This window comes from Phyllobates terribilis, unplaced genomic scaffold (assembly GCF_046119375.1).
Source record: "Phyllobates terribilis strain yellow unplaced genomic scaffold, ASM4611937v1 Scaffold_8__6_contigs__length_399053987, whole genome shotgun sequence".
NCBI classification, from domain to species: Eukaryota; Metazoa; Chordata; class Amphibia; order Anura; family Dendrobatidae; genus Phyllobates; species Phyllobates terribilis.
The window spans coordinates 27,806,525-27,824,114 of record NW_027362768.1 but is presented as its reverse complement, the minus strand read 5'-3'; the positions used below and the strand labels follow the sequence as shown (position 1 = coordinate 27,824,114).

At 43.6% G+C, this 17,590-nt stretch overlaps 1 protein-coding gene across 1 annotated transcript in view; it reads left to right on the top strand.

The window, feature by feature from the left end:
* KIF14 (kinesin family member 14) overlaps positions 1 to 17,590 on the top strand; it is a 97,185-nt gene that overhangs the window by 29,194 nt on the left and 50,401 nt on the right. The window contains exons 7-10 of the mRNA XM_073642891.1: positions 41 to 71; positions 1,976 to 2,083; positions 8,400 to 8,516; positions 8,600 to 8,718. Coding sequence (XP_073498992.1) covers positions 41 to 71; positions 1,976 to 2,083; positions 8,400 to 8,516; positions 8,600 to 8,718 — 375 coding nt within the window. The remainder of the gene's footprint in view (positions 1 to 40; positions 72 to 1,975; positions 2,084 to 8,399; positions 8,517 to 8,599; positions 8,719 to 17,590) is intronic.

Genomic DNA, 17,590 nt, shown 5'->3' with positions numbered 1-17,590 from the left:
TTTTATTCATCTTATGCTGACTTTATCCTTTATTTTTCAGAAACGTTGTATCTTCTTTTCAAGACATTCAGGTGAGACATGCAGCCTTCCCAGTACTCTGCATCTGAGCCTCCTAGAGGAGTTCTAGGGCATTGTGCTAATGTAACCCCATAGTTACCATATACTGCACATAGTATATTTTTGCATTACACTGATAATGCCCCATAGCCCGTGATGTTTTCTGCAGATGGCGGAAGCATCCTACAACTTCTGTAGGTAAGAAATAAGTTATCACTACAGATGAGCAAATTATCTGAAATGTGATTTCACCAAATTCAAATTTTGCCAAAATTAATTCAACATGAGTTGCAAGTATTTCTATTGTCCTGACATGAAATGTATAACACTCTGATGTCTCCTAGGACTGGATCCAATCCCTTCAAAGCTCTTTAACATAATTGTAGCCTTAGTAATGTCAAAATGACCCCAACATATATGGCTATGGTTAAATGCACGGTAGCTGTTTTTCCTGCTCTGCTGTCACACACCATCTGTTGTACTTGGCCAATATTTTAGGGCTGTCTAACTGTTGCTATATAGCTGAACTCTAGGCATCGATATCCGCTCACATCCAGATTCATCCTAAAATGGCTGCTGCTTTCCCTGATTTGGCTTTTATACAGACTATGATAGTCCCTCCTTGATTGGCTGTTTTATACCATGTGATGTGATGGTTGCAAGGCATCTTGGGGTTGCCCGCTCACCTGCACCTGAGATCATGTGAGTCTTCTCTTGCGGATGTAATCTTCTGCAATGTATAAAGTGGCAGTAGCCATTTTAGGTGATTTCATTGAAGCGAGTCGCAATTTGTTCACATTTGCCGTGTTCATTGAATCTTTAAAAATTTGAAACAAATTTGATTTACATCAAAACTATTTGCTCATCTCTAGTTACCACACACATAGGTAGGACTATAAATAATCAGTGGTGTAGCCGGGGTTATACAGAGCTCAGCTTTCAGAGCACTGCTAGATCTGCAGCAGAGAAAACAGGAATTGTATCAAAATGACAGCAAGCAGCCGAGAAAGTAACACATTGCTGGAATCAGGGTCTCTGTCCCTTTATTATGCTGCTCTCAGATTACATGGCAAAAACCCGGAGACAGGTTCCCTTTAATGTAAAAGTGCCAGGTTGGGCTCCCCTCTCTCGAGTATCTGTTTGCTCAGGGAAGCTTATGTACAGGGCAGGTACCGGCTCTGTTTTGTGTGCACCTATTTAACTGAATAGGTGAGTTTGATTTGCAAATCAGACGAGAGTAGGACATTGTGACTAGCCCCATAGAATCCAATTTGTCTGTGTGCTGTCTGTGCACAACAAAAGTGGACGTGTGAATGAAGTCAGAGTTGTCTTTTTGTGATTTCTTGACTATTTGTCCCAAAACTTTTTAAAGTTTTAGATTTGAGTGGACAGGTTGCACAAGCTTCCATTCGCCGTAGAATAATCTTCGGAAACTCAGTTCCTCCCTAATAAAATTTTAAAGGTCATGCTAGTCTAGTCTCCAGCCCACCTGGACCATTTTATTCTTCTCTTCTCCCCTAACAGTACATCATGTCCCTCTTTGGGGTTCTTTTCTTTGACCATCCTAGGGCCCCCATTTACTTGTCTTCTCTTCATTTGAGTCCACTATTTTAGGCTGTTTATTCACCTGTAGTCTGGTGATGCCTCTTCTGTCACTTACATGAATCATCATGGTGACTCTGCAGTGTTGGCGACCTTTCCCCAGAGCTACAGCCGTGCCACTCACGTCCTCCACAGCGGATGTCCAGACTTCTTTCCCTGCCTTGTGCAGCAGACATCAGTTCATCCTAATTTACATCTGTGATCACCAAAACCCCTCCTTTTATTCTGTCCTTGCTTATTGATCTTGTTCGTGAAGTTGGTGTTTGTTTCTAATTCATTTTTGATAATTTTAACTATGTAATTTTTACTCTTTCAGAGTTGGCTGGAGCTGGGCAATAAGCAGAGGGCGACTGCTGCAACCGGGATGAATGATAAAAGTTCCCGATCTCACTCTGTGTTTACTCTCATTATGACCCAGACCAAGGTAAAGACAAGCACCTTTTCACCTGATGAGACTGCTGTTTTTATTTTGACAATCCATGTTAGAATGGCTGTATAAGGCTATGTGCATATGGCATTTGTTAAACGCCAGCGCAGCCGCCAAGTTTTCCCAGCCCCTGCTTCATGAGAATGCATCGTCGTACATCATCCACACAGTGCCCCCTATCTCGTTTTTGTGCGCACTTCACTCTGCCCTGCTGACGGTAAAGCAAAGTACTGTAATGAGCATGCGTCGGGAGAGGACAAAAAAGCGCTGATGACCAGGAAGTAAAGCTGGCGCATGCTCAGTACTGTACTTTACTCTGCCACCCAGGGCTGTGGAGTCAGTTGGTGTCTATTTTAGTTGAGTTGGTATAAGATGGACAATCTATAATGAATTGGGTGCAGTATGTGCTGTATATGTTTTCATAAGAATTTGAGAAGGTAGTGAAATGTTCTATTCCTGATCTAAGGATCTCGGCTTTTAGCTGAGATGAATCTGTGCTGCACTTTATGTACACGCTCAGTAGTGACCAGTGCTGTGGAGTCTGGGAAATTGAGGAGTCGGTGGTTTGGCTTACTGACTCCACAGCCCTGCTTCCATCAGAAGAGCAGAATGAAGTACACCTGCGCAGGAGCAAGATTGGGGGTGCTGTATGGATGATGTAGGCATCTCATCCACGTGAAGCAGGGAAGGAAGACTGCCATTGCTGGGACAGGGGAAGCGCCAAGCAAGATCAGCGATGCCCATCGGACTGTGTCATATGGAGGGATTATAAAAGCTATTTTGGGGCTACGCAAAAGGGGTTGGGGGCTATATGCAGTGTTGCAAGATTTCTATAAAGGAGGCGGTAAAGGTGGTGGCAGTAGTGGGAAAACCTGGCGACAGGTTCCCTTAACTGAGAATCCATCAGTCAGCCCTCTATGATGGTGTGACGAGGAGTTTGTGCCTCTTTAATCTCTTTTTTCTGAGCTCCTCTCAGCTGATTTTATGACCACAGACCACATCAAAGTTGAATGTGCAGAGAAACTAAAACACTGAGGAAGGCAAACAGTGCAAAATTTGTAATGAAATCCAGTTGCAGAAATGAATTTTAGCCCCTAATACATACATTTAAGTTGGTGGTCCAGTCTTCTGATAAGTCTGCAGTCACTTTGTGACCACAGAAGGAAGAATCTTTGCAGCATGTGCACCACATGCTGTCAGAAGGCTCCAGTATTGCTGGCGATAGCAGGCAGTCACGTGACCACAAGTATTCCTTTTGCATACTTCTGGCCACATCATGACTAGACTTGTTTAGGTTCACTTAATACAAGTGAATTTAATGAGGTCTAATTAAAATGTGTCTGGAAGTATGCAAATTACATACTTGCGCTCATGTGACCACCCGCTCTTGACAGCAATACTGGAGAATCCTGATGGCGTGCAGTGTGTACGCTGTAAGGATTAAGACGTCTGCAGTCACATAGAGTGACAGCAGACCTTTATCACAACACCGGGCTACACCTTTAAAAAATAAATCCCCACGGGTGGACAACCCCTTGTAATGTATCTGCTGCTCTTAATGGCATTTTACTGTCCTGCATGCAAAGACATCCACAGGATGAGGCTGCCATACGTATATTATTGTACATATATTGTGTTGTCCTGCCTGTGCATTCTAGTGCAGGGACCTCTGTGCTACGTATACACATCACTGATTACAGTGACCTAGTGAGCTGTTACTATAAGATCACAGTTTCATACTGTATGAAAAAAAAACGCATGCTGTTTGCATGTCCATTAGTTGTTCAGGCGCTAGTATTCCTGCCTCGCAAAATGTACATTACCCCAAACTAAATATTTACCCTCAGCCACCAATTTAAATCTACACTTGCCCCTTCAGTTTTTAGCCTTTATCTTCCATGTACAGAAGTTGTCTAGCGATAAGGGAGGGGGGATATTATTATTTTTATTATTTACATCTTGATATAGATCTCATTCTCAGTAATAATTACTTAGATACAGATAAATCAGATAAAATGTTTCATCATGGGGAGGTTGAAGCAAAAAAAGTTTGAACATAACAGCAGTGTATCCATAGCCTATCATCATGTTAGATTTTAACGGGAATATTCAGTAAAAGATTATTGTTGTTATTGGTGGAAAGGAGGTAAAATTTGCAGAGAGGAAAAAAACCTATTAAAACATTATGAATAAGGACTGGTATGTAAGTTTAATGTAACTATTGGAAGAAAAGCGCAATAATCGGACCTCAAAAAGTAAAGAAAAGTTTCACCCTTTGCACCTCATCTTGATTTTTGTTCTTTATAAATGAGCATTTATCTAAAAACAGTTTTGATGATAATGGTTTTAGAGTAGCTGTTATTTTTTATTTTTATTTCCTAAAGCAATGGTACAAATGAAAATAAAAACTTTGTAAAATATCTAATCATAGAAATCTGCTTTTTTTTCTCCTTCTTGTCTGATCTTTCAATCTCCATTCAAGAGTAAAACCTGTACTCAGTGAAGATAGGCTTTCACATTACACTGTGTGCAGAATTATTAGGCAAGTTGTATTTTATAGGATTATTTTTATTATTGATCAACAACTATGTTCTCAATCAACCCAAAAAACTCATAAATATCCAAGCTTAATATTTTTTGAAGTTGGAGTGTTTTTTTTTTAGATTTGGCTATCTTAGGAGGATATCTGTTTGTGCAGGTAACTATTACTGTGCAGAATTATTAGGCAACTTAATAAAAACCAAATATAATCCCATCGCACTTGTTTATTTTCACCAGGTAAACCAATATCAGTGCACAAAATTTAGAAATAAACATTTCTGAAAAAACAAAAACCCAAAAAATTAGTGATCAATATAGCCACCTTTCTTTATAATGACACTCAATAGCCTTCCTTCCATAGATTCTGTCAGTTGCTTGATCTGTTTTCGATGAACATTGCGTACAGGAGCCACCACAGCCTCCCAGACACTGTTCTGAGAGGTGTACTGTTTTCCCTCCCTGTAGATCTCACATTTTATGATGGACCACAGGTTCTCTATGGGGTTCAGATCAGGTGAACAAGGGGGCCATGTCATTATTTTTTCTTCTTTTAGACCTTTACTGGCCAGCCATGCTGTGGAGTAGTTGGATGCATGTGATGGAGCATTGTCCTGCATGAAAATCATGTTTTTCTTGAGCGATACCAATTTCTTCCTGTACCACTGCTTGAAGAAATTGTCTTCCAGAAACTGGCAGTAGGTCTGGGAGTTGAGCTTCACTCCATCCTCAACCCGAAAAGGTCCCACAAGTTCATCTTTGATACCAGCCCATACCAGTACCCCACCTCCACCTTGCTGGCGTCTGAGTCGGAGTGGAGCTCTCTGCCCTTTACTGATCCAGCCTCTGGCCCATCAAGAGTCACTCTCATTTCATCAGTCCATAAAACCTTTGAAAAATCAGTCTTAAGATATTTCTTGGCCCATTCTTGACGTTTTATCTTGAGTTTCTTGTTCAAAGGTGGTCGTTTTTCAGCCTTCCTTACCTTGGCCATGTCCCTGAGTATAGCACACCTTGTGCGTGTTGATACTCCAGTAACGTTGCAGCTCTGAAATATGGCAAAACTGGTGGTGAATGGCATCTTGGCAGCTTCACGCTTGATTTTCCTCAATTCATGGGCAGTTATTTTGCGCCTTTTTTGGCCAACATGCTTCTTGCGACCCTGTTGGCTATTTGCCATGAAGCGCTTGATTGTTCGGTGATCACGCTTCAAAAGTTTGGAAATTTCAAGACTGCTGCATCCCTCTGCAAGACATCTCACAATTTTGGACTTTTCAGAGCCCGTCTCTTCTGACCTATTTTGCCAAAAGAAAGGAAGTTGCCTAATAATTAAGCACATCTTATATAGGGTGTTGATGTCATTAGTCAACACCCCTCCTCATTACAGTGCATCACCAGATTTACTTAACTGGTAGTTGGCTCTCAAGCCTATGCAGCTTGGAGTAGGACAACATCTATAAAAAGTATCATGTGATCAAAATACTAATTTGCCTAATAATTCTGCACACAGTGTACTTAGATGACATTTGGTGCCCGTAAAGTTCTGTGGGGAGGCGCTAGAGGCAGACATGGACATTCTGCTTCATGTTCCATAGAACTTTATGGGAACCAACAGCCATCCCCTATCTCAGTATTGGTTGTCTGTCTTCACTGAATACAGATTTTACACTTGAACTGAGAATTTTGAAAATGAAAGATCAATTCAGGAGAAGATTTAAGCTGATTTCTCTAATACGATATATTACAAAGTTTCTTATTTACTATTGATGTATGAAAAAATAAATTAAAATGACGGGTAGTCTTTAAATGTATCTCTCTCCACAGAAGCCGCCAAAGCTTTATTACGTGTTTTATCACAACCTCTAGGATTCCAGATTTGTAATAATATAGATTTCCAAAGGGTGATATTTCTCTCTGGTCATGTAATAAATATATATAGTACAGACCAAAAGTTTGGACACACCTTCTCATTTAAAGATTTTTCTGTATTTTCATGACTATGAAAATTGTACATTCACACTGAAGGCATCAAAATTATGAATTAACACATGTGGAATTATATACTTAACAAAAAAGTGTGAAACAACTGAAAATATGTCTTATATTCTAGGTTCTTCAAAGTAGCCACCTTTTGCTTTGATGACTGCTTTGCACACTCTTGGCATTCTCTTGATGAGCTTCAAGAGGTAGTCATCGGAAATGGTCTTCCAACAATCTTGAAGGAGTTCCCAGAGATGCTTAGCACTTGTTGGCCCTTTTGCCTTCACTCTGCGGTCCAGCTCACCCCAAACCATCTCGATAGGGTTCAGGTCTGGTGACTGTGGAGGCCAGGTCATCTGGCGTAGCACCCCATCACTCTCCTCCTTGGTCAAATAGCCCTTATACAGCCTGGAGGTGTGTTTAGGGTCATTGTCCTGTTGAAAAATAAATGATGGTCCAACTAAACGCAAACCGGATGGAATAGCATGCCGCTGCAAGATGCTGTGGTAGCCATGCTGGTTCAGTATGCTTTCAATTTTGAATAAATCCCCAACAGTGTCACGAGCAAAGCACCCCCACACCATCACACCTCCTCCTCCATGCTTCACGGTGGGAACCAGGCATGTAGAGTCCATCCGTTCACCTTTTCTGCGTTGCACAAAGACATGGTGGTTGGAACCAAAGATATCAAATTTGGACTCATCATCAGACCAAAGCACAGATTTCCACTGGTCTATTGTCCATTCCTTGTGTTCTTTATGCCAAACAAGTCTCTTCTGCTTGTTGCCTGTCCTTAGCAGTGGTTTCCTAGCAGCTATTTTACCATGAAGCATGAAGGCCTGCTGCACAAAGTCCCCTCTTAACAGTTGTTGTAGAGAACTCTGTGTGGCATTGACCTGGTCTCTAATCTGAGCTGCTGTTAACCTGCGATTTCTGAGGCTGGTGACTTGGATAAACTTTTCCTCAGAAGCAGAGGTGACTCTTGGTCTTCCTTTCCTGGGGTGGTCCTCATGTGAGCCAGTTTCTTTGTAGCGCTTGATGGTTTTTGCACCTGCACTGGGGGACACTTTCAAAGTTTGCCCAATTTTTCGGACGGACTAACCTTCATTTCTTAAAGTAATGATGGCCACTCTTTTTTCTTTACTTAGCTGCTTTTTTCTTGCCATAATACAAATTCTAACAGTCTATTCAGTAGGACTATCAGCTGTGTATCCACCAGACTTCTGCACAACACAACTGATGGTCCCAACCCCATTTATAAGGCAAGAAATCCCACTTATTAAACCTGACAGGGCACACCTGTGAAGTGAAAACCATTTCCGGTGACTACCTCTTGAAGCTCATCAAGAGAATGCCCAGAGTGTGCAAAGCAGTCATCAAAGCAAAAGGTGGCTACTTTGAAGAATCTAGAATATAAGACATATTTTCAGTTGTTTCACACTTTTTTGTTAAGTATATAATTCCACATGTGTCAATTCATAGTTTTGATGCCTTCAGTGTGAATGTACAATTTTCAAAGTCATGAAAATACAGAAAAATCTTTAAATGAGAAGGTGTGTCCAAACGTTTGGTCTGTACTGTATGTATTCCTTAAGCTTCCTTGTCTAGATCTATTATTTGCCACCAGGTATATAGCAGCAGTAATGAAGTCTTCCTGTTTTCTCCATCTGTGTGATTAGGTCAGGCAGATACAGAATGTCCTTCCATCTTACACACATGATGGTTACAGATATCTCTATCCATCCTGTTATTATGCAGAGAAATGGTCTCCTTTACGTTTTTGATTTACTTGCAGACAGAGATGGTGGATGGGGAAGAGCACGATCACCGGGTGACCAGCAGGATCAACCTCGTGGATCTGGCAGGCAGTGAAAGATGCACTTCAGCGAAGACCAGTGGAGAGCGCCTGAAGGTGTGACCCCCAAATAAGCACCAGTAATGTACAAATGTATAACGTCTTCTATTGCATGAATAATGTCTCCCCAATGCCCACAGGAAGGCGTCAGCATCAACAAGTCCTTGTTGACCCTAGGAAAAGTGATCTCCGCGCTGTCGGAAAGCTCTCAGATGAAGAAGAAGGTGTTCATTCCATACAGGGAATCCGTCCTCACCTGGTAAGTAAATCCAGCCATCACTGTATCATGGCACAAAGGAACCATTATTCCATGAACTTAAGTGATGTCTGAGAGTTCAGCTTTGATTATGGCCCTTAATATTGAACTGCTGCTATAATGGCCACAAACATGTGAGTGATCATCTATACATGTACTATGCCACTAATCAGTGTTGATAATCCCATCGGAGTGAGCTCCTAGTATTACTGATGGTGAATGAGAATATATAATCTAATGACCCACAGTGGTGGAGTGAGTGCATTCCCTTAAAGGGGTATTCCCATCTGCAAGATCCTATCCCAATATGTAGCAGGTGTAGTAATAATAATATTAGCAAATACATTCAATTAGAAATGTATTTTTTTCTCATTCGCTATGTCTCTTTCCTCGTGCAGGCATTTGCAGGACCCTGGGTATCCATGGTTACGACCACTAGCAACTAGCTAACTTACTATGCCAGTGGTGGTAACCATGGCTACCTAAGGTCTTGCAATGCCTGCACATGAGGAAAGATAGATGGTGAATCAGAAAATACAATACTACATTTCTAATTGGAGGTATTTGCTAATATTATTATTAATACACCTACATACTGAGATAGCATCTTGGAGATGGGAATACCCCTTTAACTATGGTAGCGTGTGTATAGTGTATGTATGTGTTTCACTTTCAGCTCTCTGGTAGCCTCTTGGATATGTATCAGTGCAAGGATTTTATATTTTTATATCAAAACAGCATAAAGTTTATTGTCCATCATAAACTTCTTTACTGCTCCAAAACGAAAAAAGCTTTTCTCCAGTACAACTGAATAACATAAACCGTCGTAACTGTAGCAGCCTCACCAATCTCTGTATTCCAGGTAGTATAAGCGCAAGCCGTTTAAAAGTGTTCACCAAACAAACACCTCTGTTCAGCTCCAGCCCAAACTCCACTCTGCTGAGCTAACCCAGCTGCTGTTATTAGGCCTGCAAGCCCCAGGCTGTATTATGGGAAAGATCTTTCCCACCCAGGCTCTCTTAGTTGTTCCTAAATCCCAAACCCAAAATCCTGTCAAATTAAAACTCTCTCAGTAACCTAGTGTCACTGGTACAGACTTTACATTACCGAGGCCAACCACTCCAGTAACACACATCTGTCATCCTAGACCCTGCCTCCTGCTTTCTTACACAGTGTATAATAATAATAATATAATAATATGTTTATGTATGATCAATACTGTGCAAAAGATTTAGGCAGGTGTGGAAAAAGTACCTCAAACAGCAGCGACATCAGTGCCACTTGTTGTGGTGGTTAATGTGACATTGTTGTCATATGACAACAACAGCGGGAGGTAAGTTCCCATTGTTTTTAGTTTACATATAGTGATCATATAGGGGTTTTCCCAGTAGTGGGCAACATCTTTATTTTATTTGGTATGCAGTATGCTTTATTTAATTTTTTTGAGAAATGTATAAGCTTCAGCACTTGCTCTGCGTTATATAGTAATCATGGATATTCTGCACCTGCATACCTATAAGAGAGCACATATATTTCCTGTTATGCCCCATGTGCAGCTGATCATAGACTTCCATAAACTGAGTACCTGTTACTATCTTGTTATTTTCAGTTCCAGTCCCAAATGAAACATATTGGAACATGTCTGTATTTTTTGTATGATTTCTTTGCATTACTCACTGACTGTCACTATTACCTCAGAGGAAACTATGAATAGCGAAACACGTGGGAATCATTGACTGCTTTGTGCATCTCTCAACCTGTTCCTATCTCCCTTTTATCTTGGTTCATCAAAATCTTCTGTTGTAATGTATTGGAAACTCATGTGCTTACTCCTGCCTATCTAATATTAATTGCAGTATATACTCTTGAATGAGGTACTTTCTGCTTCAGGTTTCCAGTATATCCACAGTACAATATTTTTCTTATTTCTTTTTATGCACTAGCACTTGTATATTCATCACTACTTTATACTTTTTATTACGATAGGGCAGGGGTGCACAACATTTTTTGGTCCAAGGGTCAAAGTGACATACTGAACCAATCCTAAGGGCTGCAAAACTTATTAAAATGGTACTTGCATGAATACATCACCAGAACCACCATCAGTACTTTAATACATCACCAGAACCAAGATGTATATACATTTGAATATAGGAAGAAGGAAAGAAGGGAGCCAGTGTCTCCCAGATCTTGCTTCCCACAACAGATACCTTTGCGGGCTGCATGTTGTGCAGTCCTGCTATACGGTGTACTAGGACAAGAGTGTTTGTCCTTTATGGATCACTGTACTATGGGTGGAACAGACTGTGTGCCCTGTGTTTTATATATCTTGTGTTCTTGTAATGTGGTTTCTAGTTTGTGTATCATGTGGTAATAAAGATTTAGTGTGTAGATCTGGATGTACACCAGCCTGTATGATGATGTTACTTTGGTTTTTACATATTATGACAAAGTCACGGGTAGTGTGTCGGAAGGGAGATATGTTTTCCTGTCACCCATGACAGCACAACGAGAGAGAGGGGATCCTCCCTTCAAGGACAGGAAATCTTCAAGATAAAAAGGGCGGCGCCTCTCTCTGCCTCACTGGTTTCCTGTCCTTGATGGGCGACCTTCCTTCCCGTTGGCGGCGACAGCAGCAGGTTCATCTTACCTGGGCTGGGGCCGGTCGGTTGTGGCCGGGCACATTCTCTGCTGCGGCCGGTCCCGTGGGTCCTGGAAGTGCTGCGGAGGGCGCCGACATGTGGTCTCCCTGCGTGCGGCACCTACACAGTATGGTAGCCGGCAAACCCCGCGTCCCGGATGTGATGTCACGGGGCGCCACCGGAAGTCGCGCCCCGATGACGCGCGCCGGGACCTCTGATCCCCGGGTGTAATTTTCTGGGGAGGTACCGGAGGCTGCGTGAACGGCGGCCGGTGATCTCCCTGGCACAATGAGGGTACTTAAGGGTAGATCACCGGCCAGGCAGGGGCGCAGTGCACAGTAATGGCCTCACATCAGCCCTCCCCACCGCATCAGCAGCAAGAGCAGCAGTCCATGCTGCAGCTGCAGCAGCCCAAGGAGATGGAGAAGCCACAGCAGCCTCGGCGCCAGAGGCGCACCCAGGAGCAGCGTCCACCGCAGAGCGGGAGCAGTGGGCGTTCTGGGACATGCATCACCAAGGATTCAGGATCCAGCCGGCATAGCTCCTGCAGGATCGATGATTCCGCGCTCTCCCAAGGCGAAGTATCGGATACCGTCCTGCCTCCCGTTCCGGTACCCTGTTTCTATCTACTGGGTTTTGAGTGAGCTACGTGAAAGTCAACGTATTAATGTAGACTTTTTCCTGTTTTGTCTCTCTCTCTCTCCCTCTCCTTCCTCCTTTATATTGTCAGGATGCCCCTAAGAAATGTACGGAGAAATCCAAGTACAGAGCATGTGCCCTGTGTGAACGGGGTCTGACTAAAGACTGGCCCAAAAAATTATGCCAGCCATGTATTGAGGAAACAATTTCGGAGGGAACCCCGGATTTTTCTTCAAATCTAAAAACCCATTATTAGGTCTGAGGTAGAAAAATTGTTGAAATCGTTTTCCCAAGCCAAACAAGCATCCCAGGCCCATAGAGCAAAAACCCCACCCACCCTTTCAGACTCTGAATCCGACGAGGGAATGCTGGATGACTCCACTGACTCTTCCTGTTCGGATAGCGAGGCAGGCACAGGTCATTGTTTTCCCCTGGAAAGTGTGGATAGCCTAGTAAAAGCCGTCAGGTCCACAATGGGGTTAGTTGACCAAAGGCAAAAAAATCGGTACAGGATATTATGTCCGGCACCTTGGATCGGAAAAAACATAGTTTTCCCGATTAATGATAAGGTGCAGGGACTTATCAAGAAGGAGTGGGATGGGCTGGAGAAAAAGGGTCCCCTTCCATCCTCCTTCAAAAGGAAATATCCCTTTAATGAGGACGATAACGCTTCCTGGAATAAAGCCCCGAAGCTGAATGTTGCTGTACTATCCAAAGCTTCTAGAAGATCTTCTCTCCCTTTTGAAGACACCGGGATGCTGAAGGACCCACTGGACCGGAAGGTAGATAACCTTCCTTAAGGGTACTTGGGAGTCATCATTAGGGGCATTGAAACCAGCCATAGCAGCCAACCTGTACAGCAAGATCCCTTATGGTTTGGTTAGACAGGTTAGAAGACCAAGTTGGGAACAACGAGTCACAGGACTCCATTCTGGCCTCTCTACCAGTATTGAAAGGAGCGGCGGCCTTCTTATCGGACGCCTCTGCGGATTCCGCCAGATTAGCAGCAAGATCTGCGGCCCTGTCTAATGCCGACCGTAGAGCAGTCTGGCTGAAATGTTGCCCGGGGGATGTACAAACGAAAGGAAAGCTATGTTCTCTTCCGTGTGAAGGAGATTTTCTTTTCGGTGCCTCTCTTGAGACAATTCTGGAGAAAGCGGGTGACAACAAAAAAGGATTTCCTAAATCTTCCTTCTCAACTTTTAAGCAGTCCATTCGGAGGAAGAAATTTGGCCGCAGAAGGATGTCCACAGAACAATCTAGATGGGAGGATCGTTCCAGGAAAGGGAAAGGGTTTGTGTTCGGCGGGCCCTCCCAGGATAGTCGCAAACCGCCAAAATGACACTATCCCAGGTAGGAGGGAGGCTCTCTCTTCCTTCCAGCCTGGGAAAGGATCTCTTCCAGCAAGTGGATCCTCAATTTAGTAAAATCAGGTTTAAAACTGGAATTTTTGAGGAACCCACCAGAGAAATTTATTCCGACTGCCTTAAGATCCTCTCTACCAGAACAGCAGGCACTGGAGGAAGAGATTTCAGGTCTCCTACAAAAGAACGTCTTGCTGGAGGTATCCCCACAAGAGGAAAGAAGAAGGTTCTATTCCCCCTTATTCCATATAAAGAAGCCGGACAATTCATACAGAGTCATCCTCAACTTGAAAGGCCTAAACAAATTCCTGAACATTCCATCATTCAAGATGGAAACAATAAAATCAACGATAACCCTTCTATTTCCCTGCTGCTACATGGCAGTGTTGGACCTAAAGGATGCGTATTACCATGTGCCAATCCATCACGACTTTCAAAAATACCTCAGAGTAGCCGTAACTGTACAGGGAGTCGTCAAGCACTTCCAGTACAGAGCTCTTCCCTTTGGCCTAGCAGTGCCGCCCCGCATATTTACAAAACTTATAGCGGAGGTTACGGCTCATCTCAGGGAGGAAAACAGATTGATCATTCCGTACCTGGACGACTTCCTAATAGTGGGCAAAGCTTACGATCACTGCCTGGCCCAAGTGGATCAGGTGTGCACCATCTTAAAAAACTTAGGATGGTGTTTAAACCTAGAAAAATCAAAACTGATCCCGCATACAACTCAGATCTTTTTAGGCCTTACTCTGAATTCGGTTCGACAGGAATGCCGCCTGCCCGAGCAGAAAAGAGAGAAGATAAAAAATGTAGTTTCGACAGCCATAACAGACCCAGTAATGGCTCTCAGGGGGGCCATGTCTCTGCTGGGGTCCCTCACCTCCTGCATCCCAGCAGTATGCTGGGCCCAATTTCATTCAAGAGAATTACAATGGGACACCCTAAAGAGCGAAATCGTCCTCAGGGGACATCTGGAGGGCAGATTAACACTCCCTCACAATGTAATTCAGTCACTGTATTGGTGGTTAGAGACAAACACTTTCCAGACAGGCGTTCCCTGGGTTCCCCAATTTACCAGAGTGATTACTACGGACGCCAGCCCCAGGGGGTGGGGGGCGCACCTAGACAATCACCTGATACAGGGGACTTGGTCAGAGGAGGAGAGTCTGGAGTCTTCCAACATGTGGGAACTACGAGCAGTAGAGAAGGCACTAATCCGCTTCTTACCCCTTCTACGAGGACATCACATAAAAATTCTGTCCGACAACCAGGTCACGGTGGCATATGTGAACCACCAGGGGGGAACTCACTCAAAATCACTAATGCAGGTTGCGGGGAGGATATTTTCTCTAGTGGAAGGAAAAATTCTCTCTTTAAAGGCCCTTCATATCAGAGGAGAGGACAACACAAAGCAGACTTTCTAAGTCGCAGGCCATTATTGCAGGGAGAATGGACTCTAAATCACTCAGTCTTCCGCCAGCTAGTGGCCATGTGGGGGTCTCCAGAGGTCGACCTGTTTGCGACTCGTCAGAACAGCAAGTTAAAAAAGTTCTGCTCACTGAATCCCACGGAAAACCCTTTAGTAGTAGACGCCTTCCAGTGCAGATGGTATTTCTGTCTGGCCTATGCCTTTCCCCCAACGTGCCTAATTCCAGCAGTGTTGAGGAAGATCCGGGAGGATCAGGCTCGAGTAGTCCTCATAGCCCCCTTCTGGCCCAAGAGACCATGGTTCTTTTGGCCAAGGAGCATGTCAATCACGAACCCCTGGATTCTTCCAGAGATTCCCGACCTTCTTGCACAAGGTCCTATATTCCATCCTCAGGTGAAAGGATTGCACTTAGCCGCCTGGAACTTGAGAGGTCGTTGCTAGAGGGTCGGGGTTTCTCATTGAATCTAGTTACTACTCTTCTAGGTAGTAGGAAACCAATCACTACTAAAAGTTACAGTAGAGTCTTGAAGAAGTTCTTGTCATCTCAGGGATTCTCCCTGGGGGTGGGGGGGTGGGGGTTTCCCATAACGGCCATTTTGGAATTTCTTCAAAAAGGGCTGGAAAAAGGCCTGGCGGTTAGCACCTTAAAGGTCTAAATCTCTGCCTTAGGGGCCTTGTATAATTATAATCTGGCCGGTAACAAATGGATTTCCAGGTTCGTGAGGGCATGCAGTAGAGCCAATCCAGCCCCTATAATAAGGGTCCCTTCTTGGGATTTAAACTTAACGCGTTTAGCACTAACAGGTTCTCCCTTTGAGCCCCTTAGCTCAGGGTCCATAAAATTACTCACCCTAAAAACGATACTACTTGTGGCCTTAACATCAGCACAGAGGGTTAGTGAGTTACAGGCTTTATCTGCAGATCCAACTTTTACCTTAGTGCTAGACGATAGGGTAGTTTTGAGACAAGACCCTGCTTTCCTACCTAAGGTTGTTTCTAAGTTTCATATGTCTCAGGAGATAGCCCTACTACCATCCTTCTGTCCTGAACCAAAAATAGCCAGGAGGAAAGATTTCATATCTTGGATGTCAGGAGATGCCTTATACATTATTTAGCATCCACAAGCTCATGGAGGAAGGATACGGCTCTATTTGTCTCCTTTCAGGGCTCCCAAAAGGGTTCAAAGGTCTCAAAAGGCACTCTATCAAGGTGGATCCGGGAAGCCATCACGATGGCCTATACGGGAACAGGCAGAGATCCTCCTAACAATCTGAAGGCCCACTCTACACGGGGCATGGCTGCTTCCTGGGCAGAAAGAGCGGACGTGCCCATTGAGCAAATATGTAAGGCCGCCACATGGTCATCTCTGTCCACTTTCTATAATCACTATAGACTTGACCTTTCTGCATCCTCTGATCTCACATTTGGGAGACGGGTTCTGCAGGCTGTGGTCCCTCCCTTACATACCTAGTTCTCTGTAATTCTCTCGTTGTGCCGTCATGGGTGACAGAAAAACACGTATATTACTTACCGGTAATGTGTTTTTGCAGAACCCATGACGGCACCTTTACATTCCCTCCCTATCACTATGATGTTCACCTTCCAGTTGGTGGGTGTTGAGTATTCACATGGGTGAAATTCGTTTATGGTTAATAAAATTATGTGCTCTAACCGGAGAGTCCTCTCATGCTCTGTAACCAACTGAGGCGGAGAGAGGCACCGCCCTTTTTATCTTGAAGGGCGGATCTCCTCTCTCTCATTGTGCCGTCATGGGTTTAGAAAAAAACATATTACCGGTAAGTAATATACGTGTTTCCCCTGCACATCAGGTGCAGAGAGGGTTAACGGCCCAAGTTTATAAGGGCATGTTTTTAGTGGATGGCGAAGTGCGGGGCGGGACGCCATCCACCATATCTCCAATCCAGGGAGTGGTTTGGGCTTTAAGTAGCCAGCCTTCATTCAGTGTTTGAAGAAACCTGCTCCAGAGAGGAGCTTGTATGTGCTGTGGTGAACCTTGTGTGCCTAATCCTGAGTGGCCGGACCCCGGCCGATTTACGGACTGTGTTGCATCTTTGTATTTTGTTTCGCTGTTATGCCAAATGGGCCGTGTTTATTGTATGGACTCCAGTGTGATTTATGACGTTTAATAAATCAACCCGAAATTTAAAGAGACAGTGTACCTAGTCTACCTCCGCATACAGCCGAGCCTGTCGCTTTACCACAATATCTTTAATACTTACATATCTGTTGCGCCTCATTCTATTACATTATTTTATATTTTATTTACAGTATATTTAATAAGTGGTGCTGCTATTGTTTTGTAGTTGGAAATGCCAAAAGCTCATTTGGTTCTGAACACATTTTTATGTGGACTGAAAATGATGGCAGCACACTGGATCAGTGGTTGGCAAATTTAGATTGTGAGCCCCCCTGATCAGTGATGTCTATACGGTGCTACGAAAAATGTTGTTCCATAAGCAATAATAATAAATAATAGAATTGTGACATTTGTTGATCCCAATACTGTTTGCTCCTGGACGTGTAATGGAGTATAATGAGCGGCATTCAATGTCATCGATGAGTGCCTTTTATCTGCCCCCATAGCAGGACCCTTTCTCTTTGACTGTTCTTTTGGGTCTGTAGCTTGGGGTAACATAACTGCAGAACCATTGGCACCTAGGTTACGTGTAGTATGTTACCATGGAGAGACACAAGTCTGCATAAGAGCTGTAACAAAATAGGATATATACTGAAACAATAACATATTTGAAATAATTAGTACCGCAATACTGCAAGCTGTA